The following is a 26,916-nucleotide window of genomic DNA, read 5'->3' as shown; positions in this document are numbered from 1 at the left end:
CTGGAAAACTCATATTGCTTAAAAAATTATATAAACCCAGAAATACTCTACACCTGTTATAAGTCAACCATTAAAGATATTGTTTCTTCTTTTAAATTAGACATGGTTTTTGATACATGGCTGCTTATAATGCATACAAAATCAGCACCCAATGTTGGCAAGAGATGCCATTGATGAGAAAAGGCATTTTCCCAATTCTTGTGTTGTGACTATGCTACAGCGTTAAAGCAATTGAGAGAAACCATTTCACCTTGTGAGTTTATTAATCACACACTGTGGAGGCATGAAGTACATTCAGAAGAAAATTCCTCCATGGTATATTTTTTTAAAAAGAGCCTCTTGTGGCGCAGAGTGGTAAGGCAGCAGACATGCAGCCTGAAAACTCTGCCCATGAGGCTGGGAGTTCAATCCCAGCAGCCGGCTCAAGGTTGACTCAGCCTTCCATCCTTCCGAGGTCGGTAAAATGAGTACGCAGCTTGCTGGGGGGTAAACGGTAATGACTGGGGAAGGCACTGCCAAACCACCCTGTATTGAGTCTGCCATGAAAACGCTAGAGGGCATCACCCCAAATGTCAGACATGACTCGGTGCTTGCACAGGGGATACCTTTACCTTATATTTAAAAGAAGGTACCTCATAACAGTCTCAGCACATCAAGGTGAAAGTCTTGCACAGAGTCTCAAAAAGAACAATGATAACATTCTGACTTTGAAAATGGAACAGCTGCATTTGAAGGCTGTCACTTCCCCTGAAAATTGCTTATAAGAAGGGCATGGTATCTCCATAATAAATTATTCTGTGCTTCTTGCAGAAATGTCTAGCTTGATGTGGTAATGCCACTGCCATAGTCTTCTCTGTTCTTTCATTTTCTACACTTTTCTCTGAGTGACACCAAAATCAGTATTTCCTTGAACAATGTATTACCCTCCTAGGCTTGGCAATTCCCATTTGGGAGATCCTTGGAGATTTGGAGGTGGTGTTTTAGGAGAGTAGAGCTTGGGGAGGGGAGGGAGCTTGGTGGAAATATGATTCCAAAGGGATACCATAGTCTACACTTCAAAGCTGCCGTTTCCTCCAGGGAGATCCACTGTAAATCTGGGCAAACCCCAGGCCCCACTTTGATTTTGGCAAGATCATTCCATATGCCCCAGAGAGAGCAAAGACATACTTGTGAAATTTTGCTCAGAACCATCCAGTCTACTTTAAAGCATGCATTAAGTAGTTGTCTACCTGTTCTGACCCTTGCTTTCTTTTTAGAAATATTTAGCTCCAGATTACTTGATTGACGCATGTGTATATGTGAAAGAGAACAAGTGATTTGTGCAGCTCTTGCAAATTCTATTTGTAGTAAGTGTGATGGAGTTGCTAGACCAGCCACTGTTGGAGTCGCTGCACAATAACATTTCTGTCTCAATAGGAATTATGGCATTTCTCCGGTATTTAGTCTTACTAACCAGAAGACCTCTGTCATACTGCTGCTTGCATCATTTCCTGTCTTATTGTCCTCCACTACCTTACATCTGATCTTGTATTCTCCTTCAGCAGTCTTTACTGAAGTGTCATGTTCCATGAAATCCCTCAAAGTTTTTTTAAAAATTGGTATGATTCAATTTTGACTGTTTGATGTTAAAGTATAATATGGCAGCATTTGCAGAACATTGCTCCAGAGGTTTGCAGAGCAATTGCTAAGAAATTCCTTTTCTTTTTCCTTTGGCATTAAACATATCTTTGGATTCACCTTTCACGTGTCTTTACATAACTGGCTCATACTGCACATGTTGGATAATGCACTTTCAGTGTAGTTTTGCAACTGGATTTCCCCGTGTGAAAATCTCCTAAAGTGTATTATCCAGCGTGTACGGAATGAGCAAGCAGAGCAGCAGGGAATAGCATTGGCTGCTGAACCTAGTAAGAGTAACAAAGCAGCATACCTGGATTACTGAAACAAAGCAGGGGGTTGTCTTCTGTGTGCTCTCCAAAACTTCAAAATGTGGCCATCCATTTACTGCTTAAATCACATTACACCAGTGGTTCTTAATGACCCTTTCACAGGGGTTGCAGCAGAGCGAGCAGCTTGGCGGGGCTGCCACTGTCACCGCTCTTCCGGCAGGCATCTGTGCTCGGCCGCTAGCTGCTCCAGCAGTGCCTCCAGCGCAGTGCAGTTTCCCGCTAGGCACTACAGGTGGTGGTGCAGCTTGGCAGGACAAGAAGCAGGTTAAAGGGTTTAGGCACATCTAGAGATGGCAGTAGCCAAGGGATAGTGTCTGTGTGGCAGGTTGGCATGGACAGAGAGGTTGTCGAGAGGCATTTAGCTGCACTGAATGAGTTCAAATCCCTTGGGCAGGACGAAATGCACCCGAGAGTGTTCAAAGAACTTTCCGGAGAACTTGCACAACCCTTGTCCATCATCTTCGAGACCTCTTTAAGGACTGGAGATGTCCCGGAGGACTGGAAGGTAGCAAACGTTATTCCGAACTTCAAAAAAGGGAAGAAGGATGACCCGGGAAACTACAGACCAATGAGTCTGACCTCTGTTGTGGGGAAGATAATGGAGCATATATTAAAGGGAGTGATCTGCAAACATCTGGAGCACAGTTTGGTGGTCCAAGGAAGTCAGCATGGATTTGTCTCCAGCAGGTCCTGTCAGACCAACCTGGTTTCCTTTTTTGACCAAGTAACAGGTTTGCTGGATCATGGATATTCAGTTGATGTCGTTTACTTGGATTTTAGTAAAGCTTTTGGTTCCCCATGACGTTCTGATGGATAAATTGAAGGGCTGTATCAACTGGGGCATCACATCAAAATCACAAGATGTCATAGTCCCATTGTATACGGCACTGGTCAGACCACACCTGGAGTATTGTGTGCAGTTCTGGAGGCCTCACTTCAAGAAAGATGTAAATAAAATTGAAAGGGTACAGAGGAGAGCGACAAGGATGATCTGGGGCCAAGGGACCAAGCCCTATGAAGATAGGTTGAGAGACTTGGGAATGTTCAGCCTGGAGAAAAGGAGGTTGAGAGGGGACATGTTAGCCCTCTTTAAGTATTTGAAAGGTTGGAGGAGGGCAGGATGCTGTTTCCATTGGCTGCAGAGGAAAGGACGTGCAGTAATGGGTGTAAACTACAAGTACAATGATATGGGCTAGATAACAGGGAAAAAATTTTCACAGTCAGAGTAGTTCAGCAGTGGAATAGGCTGCCTAAGGAGGTGGTGAGCTCCCCCTCACTGGCAGTCCTCAAGCAAAGGTTGGATACACACTTTTCTTGGATGCTTTAGGATGCTTAGGGCTGATCCTGCATTGAGCAGGGGGTTGGACTAGATGGCCTGTATGGCCCCTTCCAACTCTATGATTCTATGAACTGAGAAACCCCAGAAAAACCACCTGGGGCAAAGGCAGAGTATTGGCCTAGCCAGGGGCAAGCTCCCTCCAAGAACGAGGAGTGCAGCCTTCCTTCCCTCCTGGCCAATGCCTGGTTCTATTTCGGTGCTCCTATCTCAGACTCCTGAGTCAACCTCCCCCCCATCCCAGCAGCTTACTGTGGGTGCAGAGGAGGCTCCACAGCAATGGACCCTTGTTGGTATTTGATGGAGTTGGGACCCTTGGGACATCTTCCAAGTGAGCAGCAAGTTTGGCAGTTTTGTCAGCACCTCCCTCTTTGGAGGGGAGGAGGTTTGTTGAGTTCAGTGCAGATATTAGCTTAGGGTGAGAAGGGAAATGGGTGGTTCTGTATGGGGGGATTTTTGCAGTGGGAGGGGACCTGATGAAGAGGATCAAAAAAGGGTCAGGGATTCCATGGCCAAGGGAGATATAGCAGGGTGAGGAGGATGGACAAGAGAAAGGCAGGGAGTGATTACAGTCCGATAGGCCGCTGGCTGTGCGGTTCTCATAATTGGCAGAACATCTGGCATGAATCTGCTCACTGCCTTTCTAACCTCTGTCCGATCCCTAGGCTGGAAGGGGTAGAGGATAGGATGGAGCCAACACTGATGTTGTGTTACACTAGGTCGATTAACAACAAGTCCTCTGCCCTGTAGGAGTACTTTGTGGGACAAGACATAGACCTAGCATATGTGACTGAGACCTGAGTGAGACAGTCGACCTTAAAGAGCGGCCTTGCCCAGGTTTGTGGTCCTTTACCAGTCTTGGCTCCATAGTAGGGGAGGGGGTGGCAATTCTGGTCTGGGAGGATTTCTTTAACAGGGCTCACCTGGTCCTATCAATCGTTGGGGTGGAGTGTGTCGGAGGACGTGGGACTACAGTGGAGAACTTGACTATCTGGGTGGTTTACTGTCTGCCCAACATTCCACCAGGTAGCCTGCTGAATCTCCTGGAGGCTGTGACCCCAGACTTTTAATCCTGGGGATTCCAATGTTCATGCTGATATGCCAACATCCAGAGCTGGCTTGGACCTGGTGTCAATCATGGTGGCACTAGGGTTCTCCCAATTTGTTACTGGACCCACTTATCAGGCCAGCCACAAACTTGATTTGTTTTTTGGTGACAAGATAGAGGTGGATCTGATGGCGGTTGACCCCATCCCATGGTTGGACCACTTTGCCCAGAAGACTTGGCTCAGGACAGTGTCTCCTTCCCATGTGGGCGGTGGGTGCATTTTAGCCTGCCCATGAATACTTATAGATATGGTTGGATTCTTGAATGCTCTGTGGGATCCGATGGTTCCCGGTAACTCACTGGCGGTGATAATGGGGGACTGGCAGTCCCACTTGACTGCCACAATTGACGAGATGGTTCTCAGGTGCCCTCTCCACCCTTGCCTCAAACTCTCTACCTAGTATACTGGGGAGCTAAGGGAGAGGAAGAGGGAGGCGAGACAGCTAGAGCGAGTATCGAGGAAAACTCACAACGAAGTGGTAGGAACATCCCATCACATACTTATGAAGGCATATGGTTAGGGTGGCTAAGCAAGAGTTTTGCGCTGCCTCTATCAGAAAAAGAAGAAGAAGAGTTGGTTCTTATATGCTGCTTTTCCCTACCTGAAGGAGGCTCAGAGAGGCTTACAGTTGCCTTCCCTTTCCTCTCCCCAGAACAGACACCCTGTGGGGTGGGTGAGGCTGAGAGAGCGCTGATATCACTGCCCGGTCAGAGCAGTTTTATCAGTGCCGTGGCGAGCCCAAGGTCACCCAGCTGGTTGCATGTGGGGGAGCGCAGAATCGAACCTGGCATGCCAAATTAGAAGTCCACACTCCTAACCACTACACCAAACTGGCTCTCACATCCATGAGCTCTTGCCCAGCCCAATTATTTAGGGTAGTTCAGTTTTTTGACTGCCCTCAAGGAAGTGCACCAAAATAGAAGTCAATTGACATTTGGCTGTGAGCCATTAACAATCTTTTTTTCTGGATATTTAACTTCTTTATGTGCCCTCTGGCTCAGCTGGTCCAGAGCTATGGGCGGATGACACCCAGCTCTCTGTCCCTCAAATACATTGCCAGTTTTTTGGAAACATGCTGGATGGTTAGAGCAGAATTGCCTAAAACTTAACGCATCTGAGACGGAGGTCCTGTGGCTGAGGATGAAAGGGATAAGTCAGGAAGCTTGTTTAACCACCTTGGCTGGAATGCAACTTAACATAGCCTCCTCATGGTACTTGGGGGGTGATTCTGGATGCCTCCTAGGTCACAGAAGTAGCCCACACAACATTTTATCATCTTTGCCAGGTGAGGCTACTAGCGCCCTACCTGCCCCTGGCCTGTTTGGCCACAGTGATTAATGCAACATCACCAACTAATTGGATTTCTGTAACTTGCTCTATGCTGGCCTGCCCTTATCCTTGACCCAAAAACTCCAGGTGGTGCACAGTGTAGCTGCTAGGGTCCTCACTGGAACACCTTGGAGAACCCATATCCAGCCAGAGCTGAGACAGCTGGATTGGTTGCCAGTTCTGGTCCGAATCGGGTTTATAGTTTTGGTATTAACCTTTTAAGGCCATTCGTGGCTTGGGTCCTACCTATCTAAGGGACCACTTGTCTCCTTATGCTCCCTGCTCTGTAGGTGTGAATCTGCTAGAGGTCCCTGGCCCTAAGGAGGTTCACATGGCCTCAACCCAGGCCAGGGCCTTCTCGGTCCTGGCCCCAATCTGCTGTGAGGAGCTTCCGGAAGATCTGAGGGCCCTATAGGTGAGGCTGATCATGATATCACTGCTTGGTCAGAACAGCTTTATCAGTGCTGTGGCGAGCCCAAGGTCACCCAGCTGGTTGCATGTGGAGGAAGAGCTGGGATTCAAACCTTGCTCGCCAATTTAGAAGTTGGCACTCCTAACCACTACACCAAGCTGGCTTTCTCATGGGGCCTTAGTAGGACATCTGGAGCTATATGGGGTGTTTTATTTATTTATTTATAAAGGAATTTATATACCACAGTATCAGTTGAAGGTCCCAGGATGGGTAACAGATACAGAATAAAACAATATTTTGTTGTAGGAAGTTCCCAGTGACCAAAACAGACTGATGAAACCCTTTCTCTATATATTGTGTCTTATTTTCCTTTTCTGAAATTATATTTGTGTTGCCAGGGTTCTTTTCCATACTGATCTTCCTTAACTATCTAGAGCCCACACAAGAACCCTTGCCTCAGACAAAAACAGCCTCTGGCAAAACAGTGATCCCAGGGAATATGGTGTAACTGAAATAGACTAGGTCATACCTGTCATACCTGTTTGACTGAGAAGATCACTCTGTCCTCTGGGATGACTGAAGCTGGCATATAGACCCATTCTAGAAAAGGCAGCCATTCAGAACACTGTTAAAGAAATTGCAATGGTTGATAATACCCAAAAAGTACAGTATTTGCTGGTGTATAAGAATACTTTTTCCCCATGAAAAACATGCCTCCAAGTGGGGGGGGGGGGTCGTTCTATACGCCGGGTGCACTTCAGTTGGGATAGACATAGCTGCCCATAGTACTGTAATGTAATGTAACATTTTTGGACCACAGTTCTTTTAGATGGTCTTCTCAGGTCCCAGGACCCCCTGCAGTAGGCTGGCTGTTTGCACAATGAGCTAGGCTAAAAAAGTCCTAAGCCAAGAGTGAACTAACTGTACTCAATGTACCTTGCCTTATGTGTGTGTGTGTGTGTACACACACACACACACACACACACACACATATATATGCAAAACAGATTCCTAAAATGTTCAGGACAAGTATTATGTGCTCAGTTTTTTTTATACATTAATTCAAAAACATACAAAGGAATGGATTACATTATTTCTTTTTCTGTCTCTTGATGAAGGTTCAACTTCTACTTTCTACCAATTGATGACATCATATGTGACAAAAAAGGTATCTCATTGGTTCAATTACCAGGCCTCCAATAAACCCTTTGGGCTCCCCCTCTCATATTTTTTCAGCTTGTGCCCCCCTCAAATGTTCCAAGGCCCCCTAGGAGGCCATGTGGCCCCATTGAGAACAGCTGGGTTAGGCTGTTAGTGTGAGACTGGCCGAAGGTCATCCGTTAGCTTCCATGGCAGAGGGGCAAATCGAACTCTGGTCTCCTAGATAATCACTCTATCCGCTACCTCATACTAACTCTTTAATTGCAGCTATCAGTTGCTTCCCATGCTATTAACTTTCCCAGAAAACTTGTGCTCTCTCTCTCTCCCTCCTCCCTTTCATACAGACAATGCAAGTCCAAATTTATTTGACAGGACTTTTGCAGCCAACAATTCATCACCAAGACTATTGAGGTTAGAAAGTTCAACATTTTGACGAAGTTGTTGGCTTTAAATCTAATGTTGCTTGCGTAATATTGAGGTTTCAGGGTCATTGAACTTAGATTATCCCTTGTCAAAATGCTCAGTGAAAATAAAAACTGTGCAATGAAATGCTGTGCATAACCTTTTCTTAATAGTTTAATTTGTAAATGGAATGCAGAGTTGATTTTAGTCCGAGAGCCTAAAACGTTAGCATTCTCTGTTTATTAAAGCTATAGCTATACTTGATTGTACTTGGAGCTCTGGGCATGCTTTGTTTGCCTTGATATGCAGGATGCTATCAGAGATTGTCTTGAGGTAGTCAATTGTCCAGTTCAGTGAATCCTTGCTGCTTCTGTTTAAATGGACAAAAAGAAGTCCAGTGGTGTCATTCAGTGTTTCATAGTACAACTGGCAGGTCTCAACCCAGAAGCCTGTCAATGGATATTTGGAATAGCTCTCCTAGTTTCATGGCTGTATGAGAGACGGAGCAGAAAGACAAAAGAATTATTCCCAAACTCAACAGGATGAGAGTTGGCACAAAATACGCCCCCCCCCAACTGCAAGTCAATTCAGATCATAAATAATGCACGAATCTGTTGCTGAGCCATATTTCTAGTTGCAAAGGAGAGGGAAAGTTTGTTTTATCACTGCAGAAAGCCAGGATTGACTCACCTCTAGACAGCTTTGCACTCTGACCAGTAGTTTTGACCCTTCCAGTGAGGGAATATGCTATGGTTAAAAATCAGCCTTCATCGGAGAGCCTTCAATATATGGTGGTTATTAAAGAAGAGTTGGTTCTTATATGCCTCTTTTCTTTACCCGAAGATGTCATAAAGCGGCTTACAGTCGCCTTCCCTTTCCTCTCCCCACAACAGACACCCTGTGAAGGAGGTGAGGCTGAGAGAGTCCTGATATTACTGCTTGGTCAGACCAGCTTTATCAGTGTTGTAGTGAGCCCAAGGTCACCCAGCTGGCTGCATGTAGGGGAGTGGGGAATCAAACCCAGCTCATCAGATTAGAAGTCCACACTCCTAATCACTACATCAAGCAGGCTCTCAAAATGTCAAAGTAGGAGCTGGGAGATCCCAACTCTGCCATGGAAAATTGTTTCAGATCTTTTACATTTTTATTATGTATCTTGATTGATGATGGTAAATTTTGGTTTTGCTCTGACAGAAATTGCCTCTGTCTGTTTTAAGTGGGTGGTCTAACAATTACCCAGTTCATTTGAACTTACAAAGGATAAGAGAATATATAGATTCGTCTGTAGGATAACAGTTCATGGCCTTGCCAGTAGCAGCTATTCTGTCCTTCTGGACAGTTAAATCTGTAGCTAGATGAAAAGGGGTCTTGGTGAGTTTTAAGTACAACCTTCTGATATATGCCTACTTAGAGAAGGTCTACTCTGCCTCAGTCTAACTCCTCAGTCTTCTAGAAAAGCATTCTTTAAGAAAGAATATTCTGCAATATGAGACTCCTATTAAGCTGTGTCATGAATCACCTTGGTAAACTAGGAAAGAGCATTCAGCAATTTGTCTCCTATTTAAGTTATGGCATTAATCACCTTGGTAAACTGTCTACGACCTTTAAGGCAAAAGCAAAGAAAAAGCTTTGGGTGTGTGTGTGATAATGACAGTATTGTTTACTTTCATGAACTCTGATTATGTGATGGGTTACATGACCTTCAGGAGGTGTGAGATACACAGGCCAAGCTTGGTGTAGTGGTTAAGAGTGCTGGTTTCTAATCTAGCGATTAGAGTCCCGGCTCCTTCACATGTAGCCAGCTGGGTGACCTTGGGCTACTCACAATCCTGTTAGTGCTGTTCTCATAGAGCAGTTTCTCTGAGTGCTCTCTCAGCCTCACCTACATGGAAGGAAAGCCAATTGTAAGTTGCTTGGAGTCTCTTTAAGGCAGTGAAAAGTGGGGTATAAAAACGAACTCTTCTTCATCTTCAAAGTTTTCATTTTAAAAAGTAAATAACTGATATATTTATGGAGCCTTGCCTATTACCAATTTTCCTTTGTTTTCAGACTGATTGTCATTAAAGTTGTTCCATTGGAGATGTATATAATATACATTTAGGCCTTAAAAGGATGATGAAAGGACAGTGGGTAGCAAACAACTGGAGGCTTCTTTGTGTCTGTATGTTAAACCTATGCTACTGATGGCCTTGCTGCCATATTTCTTGCCCCAATTAGAAAGATTCTGTGGCTTTCTGGAGAGCACTTGAAATGACATCAACTGCTCATAATTACTGTCATAAGTTTGGATTAGATATTAGGCAGGATCTGTTGGGAACTCCTTTTATTTATTTGTGTTTCGTTCTAAGTGATCCCTCAAACATAGAGGTCCTGCAAGGAGAACAGCAATCATATGCAGTGGGAGTCTGGAATTTAAATCAATCATTTGATATGGCAATACTTACAGGAGTTCCCTTCCTTTGAAAAGCATGAATATATTTGAAACATTATGTAAAATGACCTGGCATGGAACTTGTGGAGGCTGTTAATTTCTCTTTTCACAGGGGGGCGATCACTCGTGGCACTTCAACTTTAGGTGCCTGTTATTTGGCTATATCTATTGTTTATGGGTAGCTTTATAAATCTCCTAGTTAGGGAAGTGTGAAAGATAGGAAACAGATTACACCTAGAATATGGTGATGTCTTGACAAAATTTATCATTGAATCAATGAGATTTAATTTTTAATTCCACAAGAGAAGAAACTGGTGTTTTAAGATTCTAGCCCTGAAGTAGGATGTGAAGAACCTCACCGGATAAATGTAGCTCCTCTTGTTGAAACTATTTCCTTGTATTTTATTTATTTGTTAAAAATAAAAAAGAAACCATTGTTTTCGCATAATTCCTTTAAGTGGACCTTGCAATTTCATTTGCAATGGAAATTGGTGGCAACAACAGATTTCACATTGTGTTTCATAAATGTGTGAGAAAGTATTTTGAATGACATTGGAAGCTCAATAAAAATTAATGTAGAAATTAAAATTATTCCTTTTAATAATACCCTATTGATCTCATAATGATTATTTTAATCGACCTTTTTTGCATCTTGCTGCTGCAGTGCAGGCATAAATAATAATCCATTGATAGATATTTTATCTTTTCTTAACAGTGTTGTACCGGTTTTTGGAAAACTTCTACATTGTTTTAAGTGTCCATTGAATAATAATTCTACTGTGATCAAACTACAAGATAGGACCTCCCATTTATATGTTCCTCGCACAAGAAGAAGAAGAAGAAGAAGAGTTGGTTCTTATATACCACTTTTCCCTACCCGAAGGAGGCTCAAAGCAGCTTACAATCGCCTTCCCATTTCTCTTCACACAACAGACACCTTGTGGGGTGGGTGAGACTGAGAGAGCCCTGATATCACTGCTCGGTCAGAACAGTTTTATCAGTGCCATGGCGAGCCCAAGGTCACCCAGTTGGCTGCATGTGGGGGAGCGCAGAATCGAACCTGGCATGCCAGACTGGAAGTCCGCACTCCTAACCACTACACCAAACAAGGATATAGAAGATCAGGAGTGGAGCTTTGAATGTTTGTATAGTATAAGGGCTATGGTGTTGGACTGTTGAGATTCCTACTTAGTCATTATGCTCATTGGATGAACTTGTCTCTCAGCTAAGGTACCTCACAGGGCTGTTGGAAAGTAGAATCCTAGTTAGAAAGGTAGGTCACAAATGTAACAGATATTCAGTTTGCACAAATGATACTTAATTTAATTTTGCACTTCTGTCTTTTGTAAACTGAATGGAAAAGCTGCATTGCTTAGAATGTCACTTGATATAAAACACTTCTCTTCAGTTTTCTGTACTGTGGAAAGTAACTGGAAAGTAATTGTACACTGGAAAGTAATACATGTGCCATACCAATAGGGGATTTTTGGTGTCTCGTGGAAATTTCCATTTTGAGTTCTTCTTCGTTCTTGCTATCTTGAGGTTTGTATGTTTGCATACGCTCAATTAAGTAATTGTTGCAGATAACTCACCACAGAAGGAATAGCTCATTGTGCTTTTCATAGTGAATTAAGACTAAGACTGGGATATCGTCATCCAGAAATTGTCCCTTGCACTCTTTTACACTATTCATGAGTCAGCATTAGGAGGTAAGAATAGGCTAATTTAAGTCATATTTTCCCCATCTTATGAAGAAAGGGTTTTGTCAAGATGGTGGAGTCCAAGGTTTCCACATTTATTAATAGGTCTTTTAGCACTCCTTATTTTTCTCCTGTTTAAGGAGAAGCAGGGCCTGTTCAAAGCATTAATTTCAGCACTTACTGAAAGACAAATAAAGTACTATGTGATCATGTATAAATTCATACCCATGTACCTGTCTTACTACATACAAATAAGCCTAGATTTGAAATGAGGTTACAGTTTAGACTTTTCTCACTTAAACATTGCTTTTTAACCAATTCCTAACATGCTGGCTGGAATATTGTCTTGACACAGTAACAGCTAATCCTTTTTTGGGGGGAGGTATAATTCATAGATAGGTTACTCCTCATTTTTGTGTTCCTTCATTTATATGGCATCTCTATGTCAAAACCCCCTGCATGTCCTTTTGGTGGCTCTCTTGTTCATATTCTGACTCTTCTGAACATGTTCTCAGTGGGAGAACAGGAGACCCCCGAATAAGTAATATTTGATCACAAGAAGGGATACTATATAGCCAGCAACAAACACAAAAACACTTGGTTGGAAGCTTAAATGATTGAATAAACCAAACAAACAATAAGAAGTATCTTCTATATAAAACTCTTGTGCTTGTTCAAAGACTATGCTTTCAAAAAAGAGGTAATGGAGGACTTCCAGTATATGAAGCATCAGTTTTAAGAAAGATAATTGCATTTTCTGACTAAGATGTATGGGTGGTGTTAAAGGTGGAAGTATCCTGCTCTTGCGGGTGCTTGGAATGACTGTCGTCACATGTGGCTAAAACATCTGATAAAACTTGTGGAAATTGCATTAAGCTGATTGTCTTTGGTCACTGGGCCAATTGGATTAGAAATGAACACGTACTCCCTGTCAGAGGAAGAGGACGTTGTTATAATTAGAACCCGGCAAAGATCCAAGCTTCAGCCTGACCTGGGCCAGCCCGTAGTCTTGGCTGAGATTGAGAAATAACAGGCTAAGGAAGGGTGTAAATGCTTGCTCAAGTGCAGTGAGCTGTTGTGCGTTGAAGGGAACACCAAGATTACGGAGCCAAGAACAGTTCAGAGGAAGGTTGTGCCTGTGGTAAACAGACATCTCCAGAGGAAATTCCCATTGCTTACACTTCTAGGAAGTTGTGTATAGAGATAAATTCATCAGTGTTTTAGGCTTGCCTTACTCCTATGGCCACAGTGGACATGAAAGGCAATTATTATGACTGGAGCAAATATTAAACAGTTGACTTTTGAGGAAGGAAACATTCTCAGAGCAACATGGCAAACTTTTAATTTTCAAAGGTGACAGTTTGTGAAATGCTTGTCTTATCAGTATGATCAATGTCAAATACTCCCCACAGCCCAAATCCAGGGGTGTTTTGTTTGTAGTATTAGCTTGTCCTGGACATTTGGTGTTCTTAAAAATAATAATTGCTTGATATACTTATGTTTTGTTCTAGGTACCATTGTCTTTTAGAAAGAAATCAAATAAACATTAGGATTTACAAAAAAGTAGGAAGTAACTCAAAAGGGAACAACAAGGATTACAAAGCAACTAAATGAGAAACCAAATGAGGGAACTGAAGGACAAGGGAAAGTCTTTAAAGGGTAATGTCTGAACAATATTCAGATACATGGATATTGAAGGGAGGCAGTAGATTTAAACTGTAGGAAGGTAGGCCTCAAGTAAACAGAGAACCAGTTAAGACCAGTGTGTCTGGAGACATTATTCAATCTCCTTTCTGTCAACTTTCAAGTAGAGTTCCATCCAGCAGTTCCATCTTTTCATCTGGTCAGGTCCCATCTTAGTGAAATCACATTCCTTTACTCTTATGGCCCTCAATGTCTTGCATGACCTTTCAGAGAATGACCATGGGCATCCTCCCTTGCTGCCTTCTGCAAAGCTCATAAAGCTAGTTTATTTCAGAGTGAATTTTTAAGAAGAATTGTGAGGATGATACCTGACTTACTTTGTGAATTCTTATCTGGTGCTTCATCTGCTTGTTTGCTGTTCTGATTTATTTTACTGACAATATGTAGATCTAGCAAAACATATCTGCAGGCACATGGTCTTTTCCTCAGAGGAGAAAGATATTAGAAGCATTTGGGATACCACAGGAGTAGGGAGCCAAGACAGTTGTTCTCCATGACTGGAGGTGTTTGTAGCCACAGAAACATTGTGCTGGATCCAAAAGTTACTTTTCTAACTTTTCATACATTTGTTTCAGGTGATACGTAACTATTTAACCAAATAAATAAAATGAGGATATGCTGTAGTTTGGAGCAACTTTAGATAGTAAAGCCTGCATCAGTGCCTCTATAATTATACAAACAACTGTAAATCTGGATGATTTATATACAGCCATTACATTTCCATATGTGAATTTTCCCTGCCTAAGGAAAGCTGGTATATCAGGGAGAAGTGTTCTCTTAAAGTGTTCATTTTTGTTTGTATGAGTGTTTTTCTTTGAGCAGAAGTGTACAAAGATGTCATTCTTTTACTTACTGTCTGTTCTTGTATAGCGCTAAAGGAATTGTTACCTTCTAGTGACTATTACAGCTCCTTACCTCGTATAGTATTAAGCATATGGAAACAAAAAATATTAATTTGGAGTCACTTATGTTTATAAATTTGACTTCAGTATTTTTTTCCATCCTAGCTTATTAATTACATTAGTGCATGGCCAGGAGAAATGTGCTTCAAACAGTAGAGAGCTAAGATATGTTACAAGAGTACATGAGGCAAAGCACCCTAAATTCCCTTGAAGGTTAATGTGATCATTAGAGGGCCTGGTCAAGTTTGCAGGTGTCAATGATTTGGACCTTCCTGCAGATACTCTCCTTAAGGCCAGACTTAAGAATGTGGTAACTGGTCAATCTTGATCATATGTGCTCATTTGTTTAACCAGAAGGGAAATTAGGAGCAGTTGGTAACATCTTCTGGAAAATTCCATCAAAAGAGATTCCTGATTTGATCCCTGAGACTACCTGGAGCTAGAGAACAAAAGGTTTTTATAAGGGTATAGTCCAGGCTTGAAAAAGCATGATCTAGCAGGTTAGACCAGTTTGGTGTAGTGGTTAGGAGTGCGGACTTCTAATCTGGCATGCCAGGTTCGATTCTGTGCTCCCCCACATGCAGCCAGCTGGGTGACCTTGGGCTCGCCACGGCACCGATAAAACTGTTCTGACCGGGCAGTGATATCAGGGCTCTCTCAGCCTCACCCACCCCACAGGGTGTCTGTTGTGGGGAGAGGAAAGGGAAGGTGACTGTAAGCCGCTTTGAGCCTCCTTCGGGTAGGGAAAAGTGGCATATAAGAACCAACTCTTCTTCTTCTTCTTCTTCCTCTTCCTCTTCTTCCTCTTCTTCCACCTCCACCTCCACCACCACCACCACCAAATAGGAGAACTTTAGGGAACCCAGAATGTACACAATACCAGTCTAAGTAAAAATGTGTGTCCTCCTTTTATTTGATTGTGGGACATGGAGAATAAAGGATCTTTAGGAGAGGTGGAGGGTGGTGGTGGATATTTTTCAATCCAGAAGGCAGTTGCCTCTCATTCCATAGCCACCAAAATTTACCTTCTATGATTTGTAGAGGAATATGGAGGATGGGATAGAGGCCCTCAAGCTGGTATGCATATCAATTTAGATTTCACAAATGTTATTCTTTAACCAAAACCTATTAATAGAATCCATACTTGAAAATCTCTCCTTGTAAAATTACATTTTTGATGTGGAAACACATCTTTAGCTGCAGTTGAGTGGGTGAAAAGCAATGGAAATGACTATGGATATGATGTGTGATGTCTTGTTCACCAGTTGCAGCAGCTGAATTTGGTCTCCCACAGCCTATTTTTTCCCACATAGTCCCCCCCCCCTTCAGTTCTACCTTTCCTCACACTCTCCCTTCCTTCTCAGGCACAAAGCTGAGGCAACAGAAAAACAATAGACTTTGAGGAAGCTATGAACAGTCTGATCTCTACAGAGGATGTGGATACCCTGTTCATCCCCTTATAGGGATACACAGATTCTGCTCTCATGCAGCCAAGCCAGTGAACTCCACTGAGCTATCTCAGAGATGGTGAAGCACCTGGGACCCTTCCTCTGAGCACAGGCCAGTAGAAACGGCAGGCTGGGGGAGAGTGGCACAGGGTACCATGGACAATGGGGGAAACCCTGCAATGAGGGAGTGTGCAGAAGCACTGGCTCTTCAACAGCATCTGCAGGAGGTCAACCTGGCATCTCTCTCAGGGGTACAGATGAGCACACAGGAGTGAACATAAGGGCTCCATGGCACCTTAGCTGCTGCTGCAAGTAGCTCATGGCTCTGGAAAGCAAAATGAGTTAATTTACATTGTTACCCTCCCTTTGCCTTGCCTCTACCTCTTTCCTCTGAAATTATAAAGGCAACTGCTAAGTCTGGAGCCAGGCTGCAGGCCTGTCTCACTGCACGAACCTAGGGATGGCAGCCTCCAGGTGGGTCCTAAGGATTCTCTGGAATTACACCTTATCTTCAGACTATGGAGATCAGTTATCCTGGAAAATGGGTGCTTTGGGATAGACTCTGTAGCATTGTACCCCAGTGAGGTCCCTGTCCTCCATAGGCGTTACCTCTAATCTCCAGGAGTTTACCAATCTGGATCTGGAACTACCCCCACCCATCTTCCACTTGCGGCTATTGGAGGGGTGCTGACAACCCTACGTGAATCTGTGCTAGCAACCTACTTTAGGTAGCGGTCCTCCCAACAGCAGTGAAATTTGTTTTGGATAGAGAGGATGGGAAGACACCCTTGGAAGGGATAATAGTTCTTGAATAACCAAATATATATCAATTAGTAGCCACAAGAAGAAGAGGAGCTTGGTTTTTATACCCCACTTTTCATTACCCAAAGGAGTCCTTAAGCAGCTTACAAACAACTTTCACCTCTCCCTGTAACAGATACTCTTTTGATTTAGGTGGGGCTAAGAGAACTGCTCTGCAAGAATAGCTCTAGGAGAATTGTGATTAGCCCACAGTCACTCAGAGAAGAGGAAGAAGAGTTGATTTTTTATATTCTGCCTTTAACTAACCAAAGGAGTCTTAAAGCAACTTACAGTCATCTTCCTTTCCTCTCTCCAAAACAGACATCCTGGGAGGTAGGTGAGGCTGAGGGAGCTCTGATAGAACTGTGACTAGCCCAAGGTCTCCCAGTTGGCTGTATGTGGAGGAGTGAGGAATCAACCTGGCTCTCCAGATTAGAAGCCACTGCTCTTAGCACTATATAATGCTGGCTGTCTTGTGAGAGCCTATGATACAAGATTATTCTGGTCCTGGAGTAGTTGAATATTGTAATTTGGCTGTGGATGACAATCCCATGGCCAAGCCTAAGGGAAATCCCCTTCCAATTTCAGAATGAATAGGGGACAGTTCCTTTCCTACTCACCCAAAACATACGTACCTCTCCAAAATAACTCCACTTATGTAAGTGGTAGTGGCACAGGACTCCCTTTACTTAGCAGTGCTGTGGATCTCTTAAAAGTTCTGGAGCTTTTGGGACCATGAATAGTGAGAGTCCACAAGATCATAGAATCGTAGAGTTGGAAGGGGTCTCCAGGGTCATCTAGTCCAACTCCTTGCAGAGTGCAGGAAACTCACAACTACCTGCCTGCCCACAGTGACCCCAGTTCCATGTCCAGATGGACATCAGTCATTATTTGACATTCCTCACCAGTATGGTTTTTGGCATTGGAGTCTTGACAATATTATTCATGTCTGTCAGGTCATACAATCTGGATGCATATTGGAACTTCCTCAGGACAATGACCTATGTTCTATACCCATGATGCAGTCACTTTCCTGAAGCTGACCAGATGATGGCCTAGTTGGTGCTTGGAGGTAAAATCTATGGATGCTGTCTGTATGAAGATTAGGGTATTTAAAAAAAAAAGAAACCCATAGGCTAAATGTTGATGCGCTGTCCACACAAGGTCAGGTAGGTTCTGCCAAGATTTCGGCAAGAGAGGCTGTGTCCATATCCCTCATGGCCTTACTTTGCCCTCCAGCTCACCATGTCTGATATAACTGGCACGGCCAGTGTTTCCTTCTGTTTTGAGGAGGGGAGAACATCTGATCCCACCCTGAATAAGGGGGGAGATAATTGGGCTGACTATATGCCCATCTCTAGATGTATATTTCTATTGTAATTCTTATGGACTTCCTGTTTTCTCATTTACTGCCTCTCTTGTACAGAGCTGTGCAATATTTAACTGGTGTGTTTCCCTCTTTATAATTTTTTCTCTGAGAAGTTATTGTACAGCTAGGAGAGAACCTTAACTGAGGAGCATGGTGACCTCTCCATCAGTGGTTCAGACAGTTTGAGGCTAAAATCTGCCTTCCTAATTGGTTAGTGGGAATCACCCATGCTAAGAAGCCCTCCCCTCCTCAAAGGAGGAAGAACCCCCCATGATCAGGGGCAATGTTCCCTTTTTAAAGGTTTTCTTTTTAAATAAATGGAACTGTCTGTGAAAGTACAACTATTTAGGTACAAGTTTAGATAGAGCCCAGCACAACATGTCAAATACTGTGCACAGAACCAAACCCTGTTTTCACATAAGACTTCTTCACATGATCCACACTGAGAGCAATTTATTCATCTTTGCAGTATGCCCTCAGTCTCACAGCTTGTTTTTCTGCCTATGGTTTCTGAGACTGTTTGCAGTGAGCTGTAGTGTCTGTCCTGCTCACATGGGGTACTGGCCATGGTACTGCTTCCAGATTTGGCCAGAGTAACAATTCTGCTTCTAAGGTGTCTGCTTCTAATCTCCTTCGATCTTACTACTCTCTATTAGGCCTGTGAGCAAACTGGAACCTTGGAGCAAGTGGAGGCTCTGTCATCCCCAGGATAACAGAAGAAAGCAAAATGATAATGCCATTATGGAATATATAAGTGGAGCAACATCAGAGTAAACTCAGATATACTTAGCAGCAGAGAACGGGGCCATATTAGCAAGTGTCCTTCTTGAAGGTTCTGTCTTTAAAGGGTAACCATCATGTAACAGCCCTTAAGTGAATGACAGCCAGCTTGGTGTAGTAGTTAAGAGTGACATGGTCTAATCTAGAAAACTGGGTTTGATTCCCCAATCTTCCATATACAGCCACCTGGGTGACCTTGGGCTAGTCAGTTCTTTCAGAACTCTCTCAACCTCACAGGATGTCGGTTGTAGGGACAGGAATGGAAAGCGATTGTAAGCCACTTTCAGACTCCTTCAGGTACTAAAAAGTGGGTTACAAAAAGCAGCTCTTCTTCAAGACCAAAGCATGTATATGCGTGTTTGTTTTTTGATCTATTGGCCAGGAGAAACACAGAAGGCACAAAACTGATTGCCATCTATAGTTGGAAATAAACAGTACCCTCTTTTCCTTTCTTCTTCAACTGCACACTTTACAATACTGCGTAATAACAGAGGAATTATGCTTTTTTTCTGAGTGGGTTCCTTAGATATGCAGGACCACACACTAGAAATCCACTTTAATTCCCACATTTGTAAGAAGTCTTGGAAGCCACTGTAACCATGCACAGTGGGTTGTAGTATTGAGTATGGGTTATGGACAATGGTCCAGAGAAGCAGAGTCAAATGAGGATATGGCTGTGTTTTGAAAAAGTTGGCATACTTGGGCTGCAGTTCACAGTGGGATAAGTTAGTGCTGTTTCTACTAAAAGGCAAAGGTAAAGGTATCCCCTGTGCAAGCACCGGGTCATGTCTGATTCTTGGGGTGACGCCCTCTAGTGTTTTCATGGCAGACTCAGGGTGGTTTGCCAGTGCCTTCCCCAGTCATTACCGGTTTCCCCCCAGCAAGGTGGGTACTCATTTTACCGACCTCGGAAGGATGGAAGGCTGAGTCAGCCTTGAGCCGGCTGCTGGGATCGAATTACCAGCCTCATGGGCAGAGCTTTCAGACTGCATGTTTGCTGCCTTACCACTCTGCGCCACAAGAGGCTCTGCTGTTTCTACTACTGTGAAGCAAATTTTTCCAACCCTTGTGCTTTGCTCTTGTGAGAGCTCAAGGCAGATAAGTAAAGCAGTGTGTCCTGGGGCAGATTAGGGTTAACCAGCAAGGGCACCTTGCCTAACAAAATTCAGCTGTGTTGATGTTAATATGCCATTGAGTGACTTTGCTCACCTGCCATCTTCTGCCTCTCCCTTTCTCCTTTTCCTCCCTTGTACTTTTGAAAAAGTACTGTAACTATTTACACTTAAAATATATTTTATTCAGATTAAGTGAAAAAGATCAAACTCTTTGGAACAAAAAAATAATACAAATAAACCTCTAAGCTGTCAAACAACAAGTCCCTTAAAAGGGCAAAATATGCAGCTTTTGTATGGACTGCACAGATCCTTTCTTTCAAAGCCATGGCAGGAGACTTCCTGTTTGTATGAATGGCTCACAATTAATGTTCTGTGCTAAGATCTAAGAGCTTTCTTCTCTACCCTCTCTTACCCTCTATTTCAGCAGCCTCCAGACTCCTCATGCCTGGTTATCAAAATGTGGACCTTACATTATAATGTTAGGTGCTGAACAGCTCTTTTTAGCCTTGCAAAACACTGTCAGGCCTTTGAACCATAGTGCTGCCTCCAGTTTTGAGTGTGCTTCGAAGAGTGCTGAAGGAATTGGTGTAATTCACATGACTGAATAGAGCCTGCATACATCCTTGTGTAGTGTATTTAGAATTGGCGAGCAAAGCCCTCAGTTACCTGCCATGACTGTGGTTCATCTAAAGAACAAAGCAGGAACGTTACCATGTTGAACATCCTCAAAGTGTCAGGAACAGGGGTTGTCTGAGTGTGTAATAGTTGGAAGCATGGAGACTGAGGATGTGCATTCACATATCAGCTGACCTAAACCCGCAATGAAAATAATGCTGTCCACTGAGATATTAGTTATAACTAATCCAAATGTAAGAAAAGAATGATGGTATCTCTTGGAAATCTTCATATCTATCTATTGTGACACCTGGTCATTTGGCAGAATTGAAGATCAGAAGGAAGGGAGGAGTGAGGAAGATGGAATTGACAGGGATGTTTACTAGTCAGCAGAGCTGCCCACAGATCTTTCTGCAAATGACTATTGTACCTAGGGATGGACTTGTATCTACTATAGCTGCTTGTAAATCTTTCCCAACAAATCCATGGGACTTTTATTTTCAGTGGAATGTATTTTTTTTCATGTGTGCATGTTCATTGCAAAAGATCTCTCAAGAATGGAAGCACCACAATGCTAGTAGTCCAGTGCATCTTGTATTTTACAATCTTTGTCTTCAATATTTTTTGCAAGCAGTGTATAACACTGGATTGTTACTGTCAATACTCAGTGCACCCAGATGAATTGCTATCGAAATCAGTATTATAAGCAAGTGTTTATTACTGGATCATGCTCAGATTAAGATGTTGTCATAGGTGTTGTCATAGCATGATCAGAATGTCCAGGAGGGAAGGGTAGTTTTTAAAGTTGTACTTTCCAGATCTGACACACTCTGTTGCTGTTAAACATTTAATAGATTGAAAACAATCATACTAGCTATTGGAGTTTCTGTTTCTAGAGTGTTAATATGACTTATACTTTGTCACAGGATTTATCATCTATGATATGAAAGCTATTAATTTGTCTATTACTGTTCCTTTCTGATCCCCCCCCCCCAATTTTCAATTTTTTAAATAATGGTTAAACTTAATTGCATACTAACTCTTACAAGGGGGGCAATTGTGTGATCAGTTGTAAGACACGTGTTTCATATTCGCATACATGCCACATAACTAAAGCTTCTAATGAGGTTTTTGGTTATATTGAAAAAAAAATCTTGTTTTTTCCCTCTGCAGATCATGATTGTTAGATAGCACCCTTCACCACAATGACCATGGCTCCAAGGAAAAGGAATCGTCATGCTTTGGGGTTTCTTTGCTGCTTTGGAGGCAGCGATCTTCCTGAAATTAACCTTAAGGATAACAATCCCTTGCAGTTCTTGGAATTCTCTATGCCAATTCCACCAGCAGAAGAGCTCAATGCAAGATTCTCTGAGCTTGTGGTGAGTACTTGTTTTGATGCTTATACTTTTTGGAAGGTTATGTTCAAAAGACACCCATAAGTTATTTGGTCAGTTTGCCTCACTCTTCACGGCACAGGAAATTCATGCAACTATTGTTTTACCTATTGAAGCAAAGACCAATTTCATGTGGATACCATTTGCCTTCTACAAAGCCATCAGGATGACTTAATCTCAGCAGCTGGGAGACTAGTCGTTAAGCACAGGCCTAACTTTCCCCCTTGGTCTCAAAATCCAATTTGGGGCTGTTTCCCAGAATACTACAACACGGCTCAACATTTGGCTATTGAACTGAGAGCCAAAGTGCACAATATCAGCAACATGGGGATGTCATCAAAATGGCAGACCTGTTCAATTTTTCCTCCTCCATATCATGTGTAGTTCTGTTGACCTCAGTTCCTGATTGTCATTACATTGAAAATCTCCCTGATCTGTAGCTGGTTATGTGAAGTAGGGTTAGGGAGAAAAACAGAAAATTCAGAACATGTCTTATTAATTACTGCGTATGGGGGCTTCACACAGGGCTGCTGTTTTTGGTGGCAGACCCATATTTCTGATTCATGTGTACTTCTTCACCGAAATAGTAGCTCACCTTTTATTTAACATAAATCCAGTTTTGTTCATTGTACACATTAAGGAAAGCATTAGTTTCTTCATAACTGTAGTTTCTGCAAGATCAGTGTCCAAGCCTAAATGTGACCTTTGGTTAGACAGACAGTAGCATTTTGTCAACTTGAAGCAAACTCCAATCATCAGCATTGCTTCACTAGCAAAGCCTCTACTGTCAAGTTTATATGAGCTTTGTCACGCTGAGAAGACTCATGCCTAATTTGTATTTCTCAAATCATGTTTTACGTGGGCTTTTCCACTATACTGAGATGATCTCCATGTAGGAAAAAGTCATGTGTGAAGCAGCCTCTAGCTATTATTGTGATCTGGACTATAGCCAAATGGAAAAAGCAGCAAATGTTTACAGTAGTGGTAGATTGAAATGGAAACTAGCATTGTAGGTTGCAGAACTTGCCTTCTGGGCCTGGCTTGCCCATAACTGTGGCCGCTGCTTTGTAGATATTAAAGTAAATCAGGCCACATTTGTATTGATTGGCCAGGCTGAGACGTTAATTGAATTAGAAGGACTCAGTTTAAGTGTGCCAGTGTAAATCAGTGACCTGGAAATGTTTGAAAAAGCCAAATGTTGTATACCAGCAACTCAGTCTAATGTTTATGAGTATGCTTTACAAAATCATTATATAGAGAAAGTCTTTTGGGATGCTGACAGAGAATCCCTGGAGAGCCAAGTATTTTGCTGGGCCTCTTGAACTGTGTCCCGAGGCTATAGTCTGGCCCTTGATATCTACCATCTCGCAGTAGAAAAAAATCAAAACCAAAATGAAATACTGCTGCTGCATTGTATGGCATTTATATTTGTGGAAGTTATGAACATATTGTACCAAGTAGTAATTTTGTTAATATGTTAACAAGACCCTATCTTAACTGTACCAGAAGAGGCATACTTTCATGGAATCAACTCGATAAATGTGTAAAATGTGTAAGGTGTTTTACCTTAGTTCTTAGAAAAACTGAGGAATAGTCAGCTACCCCTATGGTGGGACCTCACACCAGTTCAATATCTTTAGTCTGCTGCGTTTATCATATTACTTCTCTCCAAAACCTTGCATGGATTTTGAAAGCTTTACTCTATGGAAGATGAGGACATTTTCTTTCCTTTGTTTATAGCAACCAGTTTGCCCTAAATGCTGACCCTCATGCTGGCCCAGATACTCTTAGAAGCTACCCTGGAGGGCCAACAGTTGTGATTGGGGGGGGGCAGGGGGATGGGAATCAAGGAGTATCCTGTAAATAGTGTTTTTCTGCTATCTGGGACCTTTTAAAATTTGGTTGGGTATTGTTTTAAATGGATGTAAACTGCCACAAGCTGGCTGTGCTGGGAGTGGCAGTCAATAAATATAAGTATAAATAAATATAAATAAATAAATAAAATAGGAACCTCTGCTAAAATCCAGGATCTTTTAATCAAAGGACATATGTGTTGACCTTCTACATAACTGTTTGAGCCTATGCCTTTCCCTGGATTACAGAATGTTTTGCATTGTTCATCTCATTTCTGTTTCTTAATGGTCATTGAAACATCAGATCATATGATAAGCTACCAGGTATATTGTACTGTGCAATCATGCTGTAGCACACAGACACACACTTCTTACTTTTACCTTTTGAGAATTTTTTTCTGTCTGCTTTTCATTGAGTTTACATCTTTAAGCCTTCTGAACATTTTGTCTGAGATTTGAAATTGTATATATTAAGCTGAATACTCCAATACATCCATTGAGATTTGTGACTCAAGTAGCAAGATTGCAATGCAAAATGTTTTAGAATTTTCCTTGTATAAATTGTCACCCTTGAGTTTGACACTTCTCTCTATATCCTAGCAGGGGGGAAAAACCCTGGTAACCAATAGAAACTATAGCAATATCCAAATTCTCTGTACTTCAGTTAGTCTCTTTTTGGGGGACATGGCATAAGCTACCTCTAGACACACCATGTAGAAATGATCTACTTGAGTTAGTATTTTTTTCCTCTTCCCTTTCCTCCTTCTCTCTCTGCTTTGTAGAATAAAGAAGTAAGGCCTCTCTGTACTTTAGGGAATGCTGGTATGGTAGATCTGTACCCCATCAAAGGTGAAACTGGCCCACGGCCATTATTCCAGTCTGCTTTGGCTAGCTCCCCATTCTTCTCTTCCCATCTGGCACCACACATTCTGCTTGTAATGAAGTGCTGCTGCAGTTGGTGGTCTACAGAGCATGGGCCAAGCTGGTTGTGTGCCTGCTGGCAATGTGGGCTATTGTAAGAGCATATGTTTTTCTTTGCACAGATTTATTGACTGAACAGGAAACAGAAGGGAATCTGGAAGAACTCTTAAAATCAGCCACAAAGCAGAGAGAGAATTGCTCCCCAAATCCCTGGCCTCTTTCCCCAACATTGAAGGTTCTGTAAGAGGACATAATTGATGGAAAGGGCTGACTCTCTTTTCTTCCATGTCATGGGAGAATATGTACATTTGTGACAATGATGTGCTGTTTTGGGACCTTTTGAGTATTACAGTACTCACAAATCGAATTGATCACGTATTCAAGTGGACTGAAGTATGAAAGACTTGCAGACTTGAGTCACTTCATGGCAAGGAGTGTCCTCCAGTAGCCAACCCAGAAACGTAACATGATTCTTGAGGAATGGCTGGGTGTAAAGAGACCAGAAAGGTGTAAGGATTAAGATTAACAGAGATTAAGGTGTTACATACTCTTTGGCCTTCTGGCATAACATTTCTGTTCCTGACACAGCTTTGATCTCCTCCCTTCCTTTTTTAATTTGAAGAAAAGAAGCAAGAAATGTAATATAGCCTGTTGGTAGTACAAGTATAGGACACATTTTTCATAAACAGCAGCAGTGAAACAAAAGCCAAACCATAATAATTGCATCAAAGGTAATCAATGGTATAGAAATCATTTTCCCCTTATTTTTGTGACCCATCAAGCAAATCAGGGCATCTTTAAACCTCCCCCCGCTCAGGAGGAGCGGGAGGAATAAAGTAGTAAGGGCAAGTGGGGAGGAGTTAGGGCGGATCCTGTCCGGGAAAAAAACTCGGAGGGCCCAATCAGAAGCCACGAAGCGGCTCCTGATTGGGCCCTCTGAATGTCACTCGGGGGCCAAGCAGCCAATGGGGAGCCGCACAAAGCGTGGCTCCCCCTTGGCTGGTTGGCCCAGCCTCGCTTGGCCCGGCCGAAGAGTCACCGCTCAGAGGAAGAAGCCTTCCTGAGTGGTAAGTCCTCCGGATGGCTTCCCCTCGCCCAGGGAGCCTTCTGCCGGGCCCTGGGGCAGGCTCGCCTGCCCTTGGGCCCGGCAGAAGGCCACAAAGCCCACTCCCGCCGTCCTGAGCCTTCTGCCAGGCCCTGGTGCAGCCGAGACTGCTCCTGGGCCCGGCAGTAGGCCGCAGAGCCCACCGCCCCCGTCCCGAGCCTTCTGCCGGGCCCTGGGGCAGCCGAGAAATCTTTGTTACTTTAAACGTAAGGCTGTGACAATTAATTGCTTGATTTGGCTGTGAATGGCAGACTGTAAGTGCTGTAAAATAATTTTAGATCATTTTCATTTTGATGTATTTTACTACTTTGCTGCTCTAAGGGCCCTCTAAATCTGAAAATCAGAGTTCCTGTGGTTGGGTGGGAGGGGGGCATGGTTGGAAGGGTGCTTACCCACCTTGGCAGGGACGCAACTGACCTCATGGCTTGGGGAAAGGAAATGGCACACCTCACTTAACAATAATAATACTTAACAAAAAGGAGACTGAACAATATACGTTCAACAGCTCATACAATTAGCCAGCTAACATTTTTATAATTGGGTGACAGCCTTACTTATACAGATCTATGCTTAATATGTATGAACTAGATGTAAAGCCCATTGTATTTAGGAATACAGTGGGCACTAGCATGGGCTCTGGTACTTTGCCATGCCCTCTTCTGGACCATGCCAACTGTGTTAACTGGTTGACCAAATGGTGTAGCAAGTACTTAATGGCATAATGACAGTGCCTGCAAGTGGTGGCCCTTAAATGCTGCATGCCAGGTTGGCCTGCTTTCACTGTCCGCAACCCCTTTCCCCCACATCTCTGAGGATCTGGAATAGCCTTTCACCATAAAAGTCGCTTGTGACTGCTGGAAAAGGAGTAAAAGACAGCAGTGTTTTCATTTATCTCAGTTTAACTATTATGTTACACAAATTCATATGCGGAACAATGACACCAGTTGCTAGTATTGTTGAACAACTTGAAATGTCAAAAGTACACATCTGTTGGAGATACCACAATTTATTATACAAGTGGAAAGTGAAAGCACTGGAGAAAGTGAATTATTGTCCCACCCAACCACATAGTTGCCTGGT

General features: G+C 42.9%; 1 protein-coding gene across 3 annotated transcripts in view; it reads left to right on the top strand.

The window, feature by feature from the left end:
* The window catches only part of DAAM2 (dishevelled associated activator of morphogenesis 2), a 266,044-nt gene that overhangs the window by 72,673 nt on the left and 166,455 nt on the right, over positions 1–26,916 (top strand). For all 3 annotated transcript variants that reach the window (XM_077341894.1, XM_077341903.1, XM_077341885.1), the window contains exon 2: positions 21,737–21,942. In XM_077341894.1, coding sequence (XP_077198009.1) covers positions 21,769–21,942 — 174 coding nt within the window. In that variant the 5' untranslated portion in view covers positions 21,737–21,768. The remainder of the gene's footprint in view (positions 1–21,736; positions 21,943–26,916) is intronic.

The sequence above is a fragment of the Paroedura picta genome, chromosome 1, assembly GCF_049243985.1.
Source record: "Paroedura picta isolate Pp20150507F chromosome 1, Ppicta_v3.0, whole genome shotgun sequence".
NCBI classification, from domain to species: Eukaryota; Metazoa; Chordata; class Lepidosauria; order Squamata; family Gekkonidae; genus Paroedura; species Paroedura picta.
The sequence above is the reverse complement of the archived record's forward strand: the minus strand, read 5'-3'. Positions and strand labels throughout refer to the sequence as shown.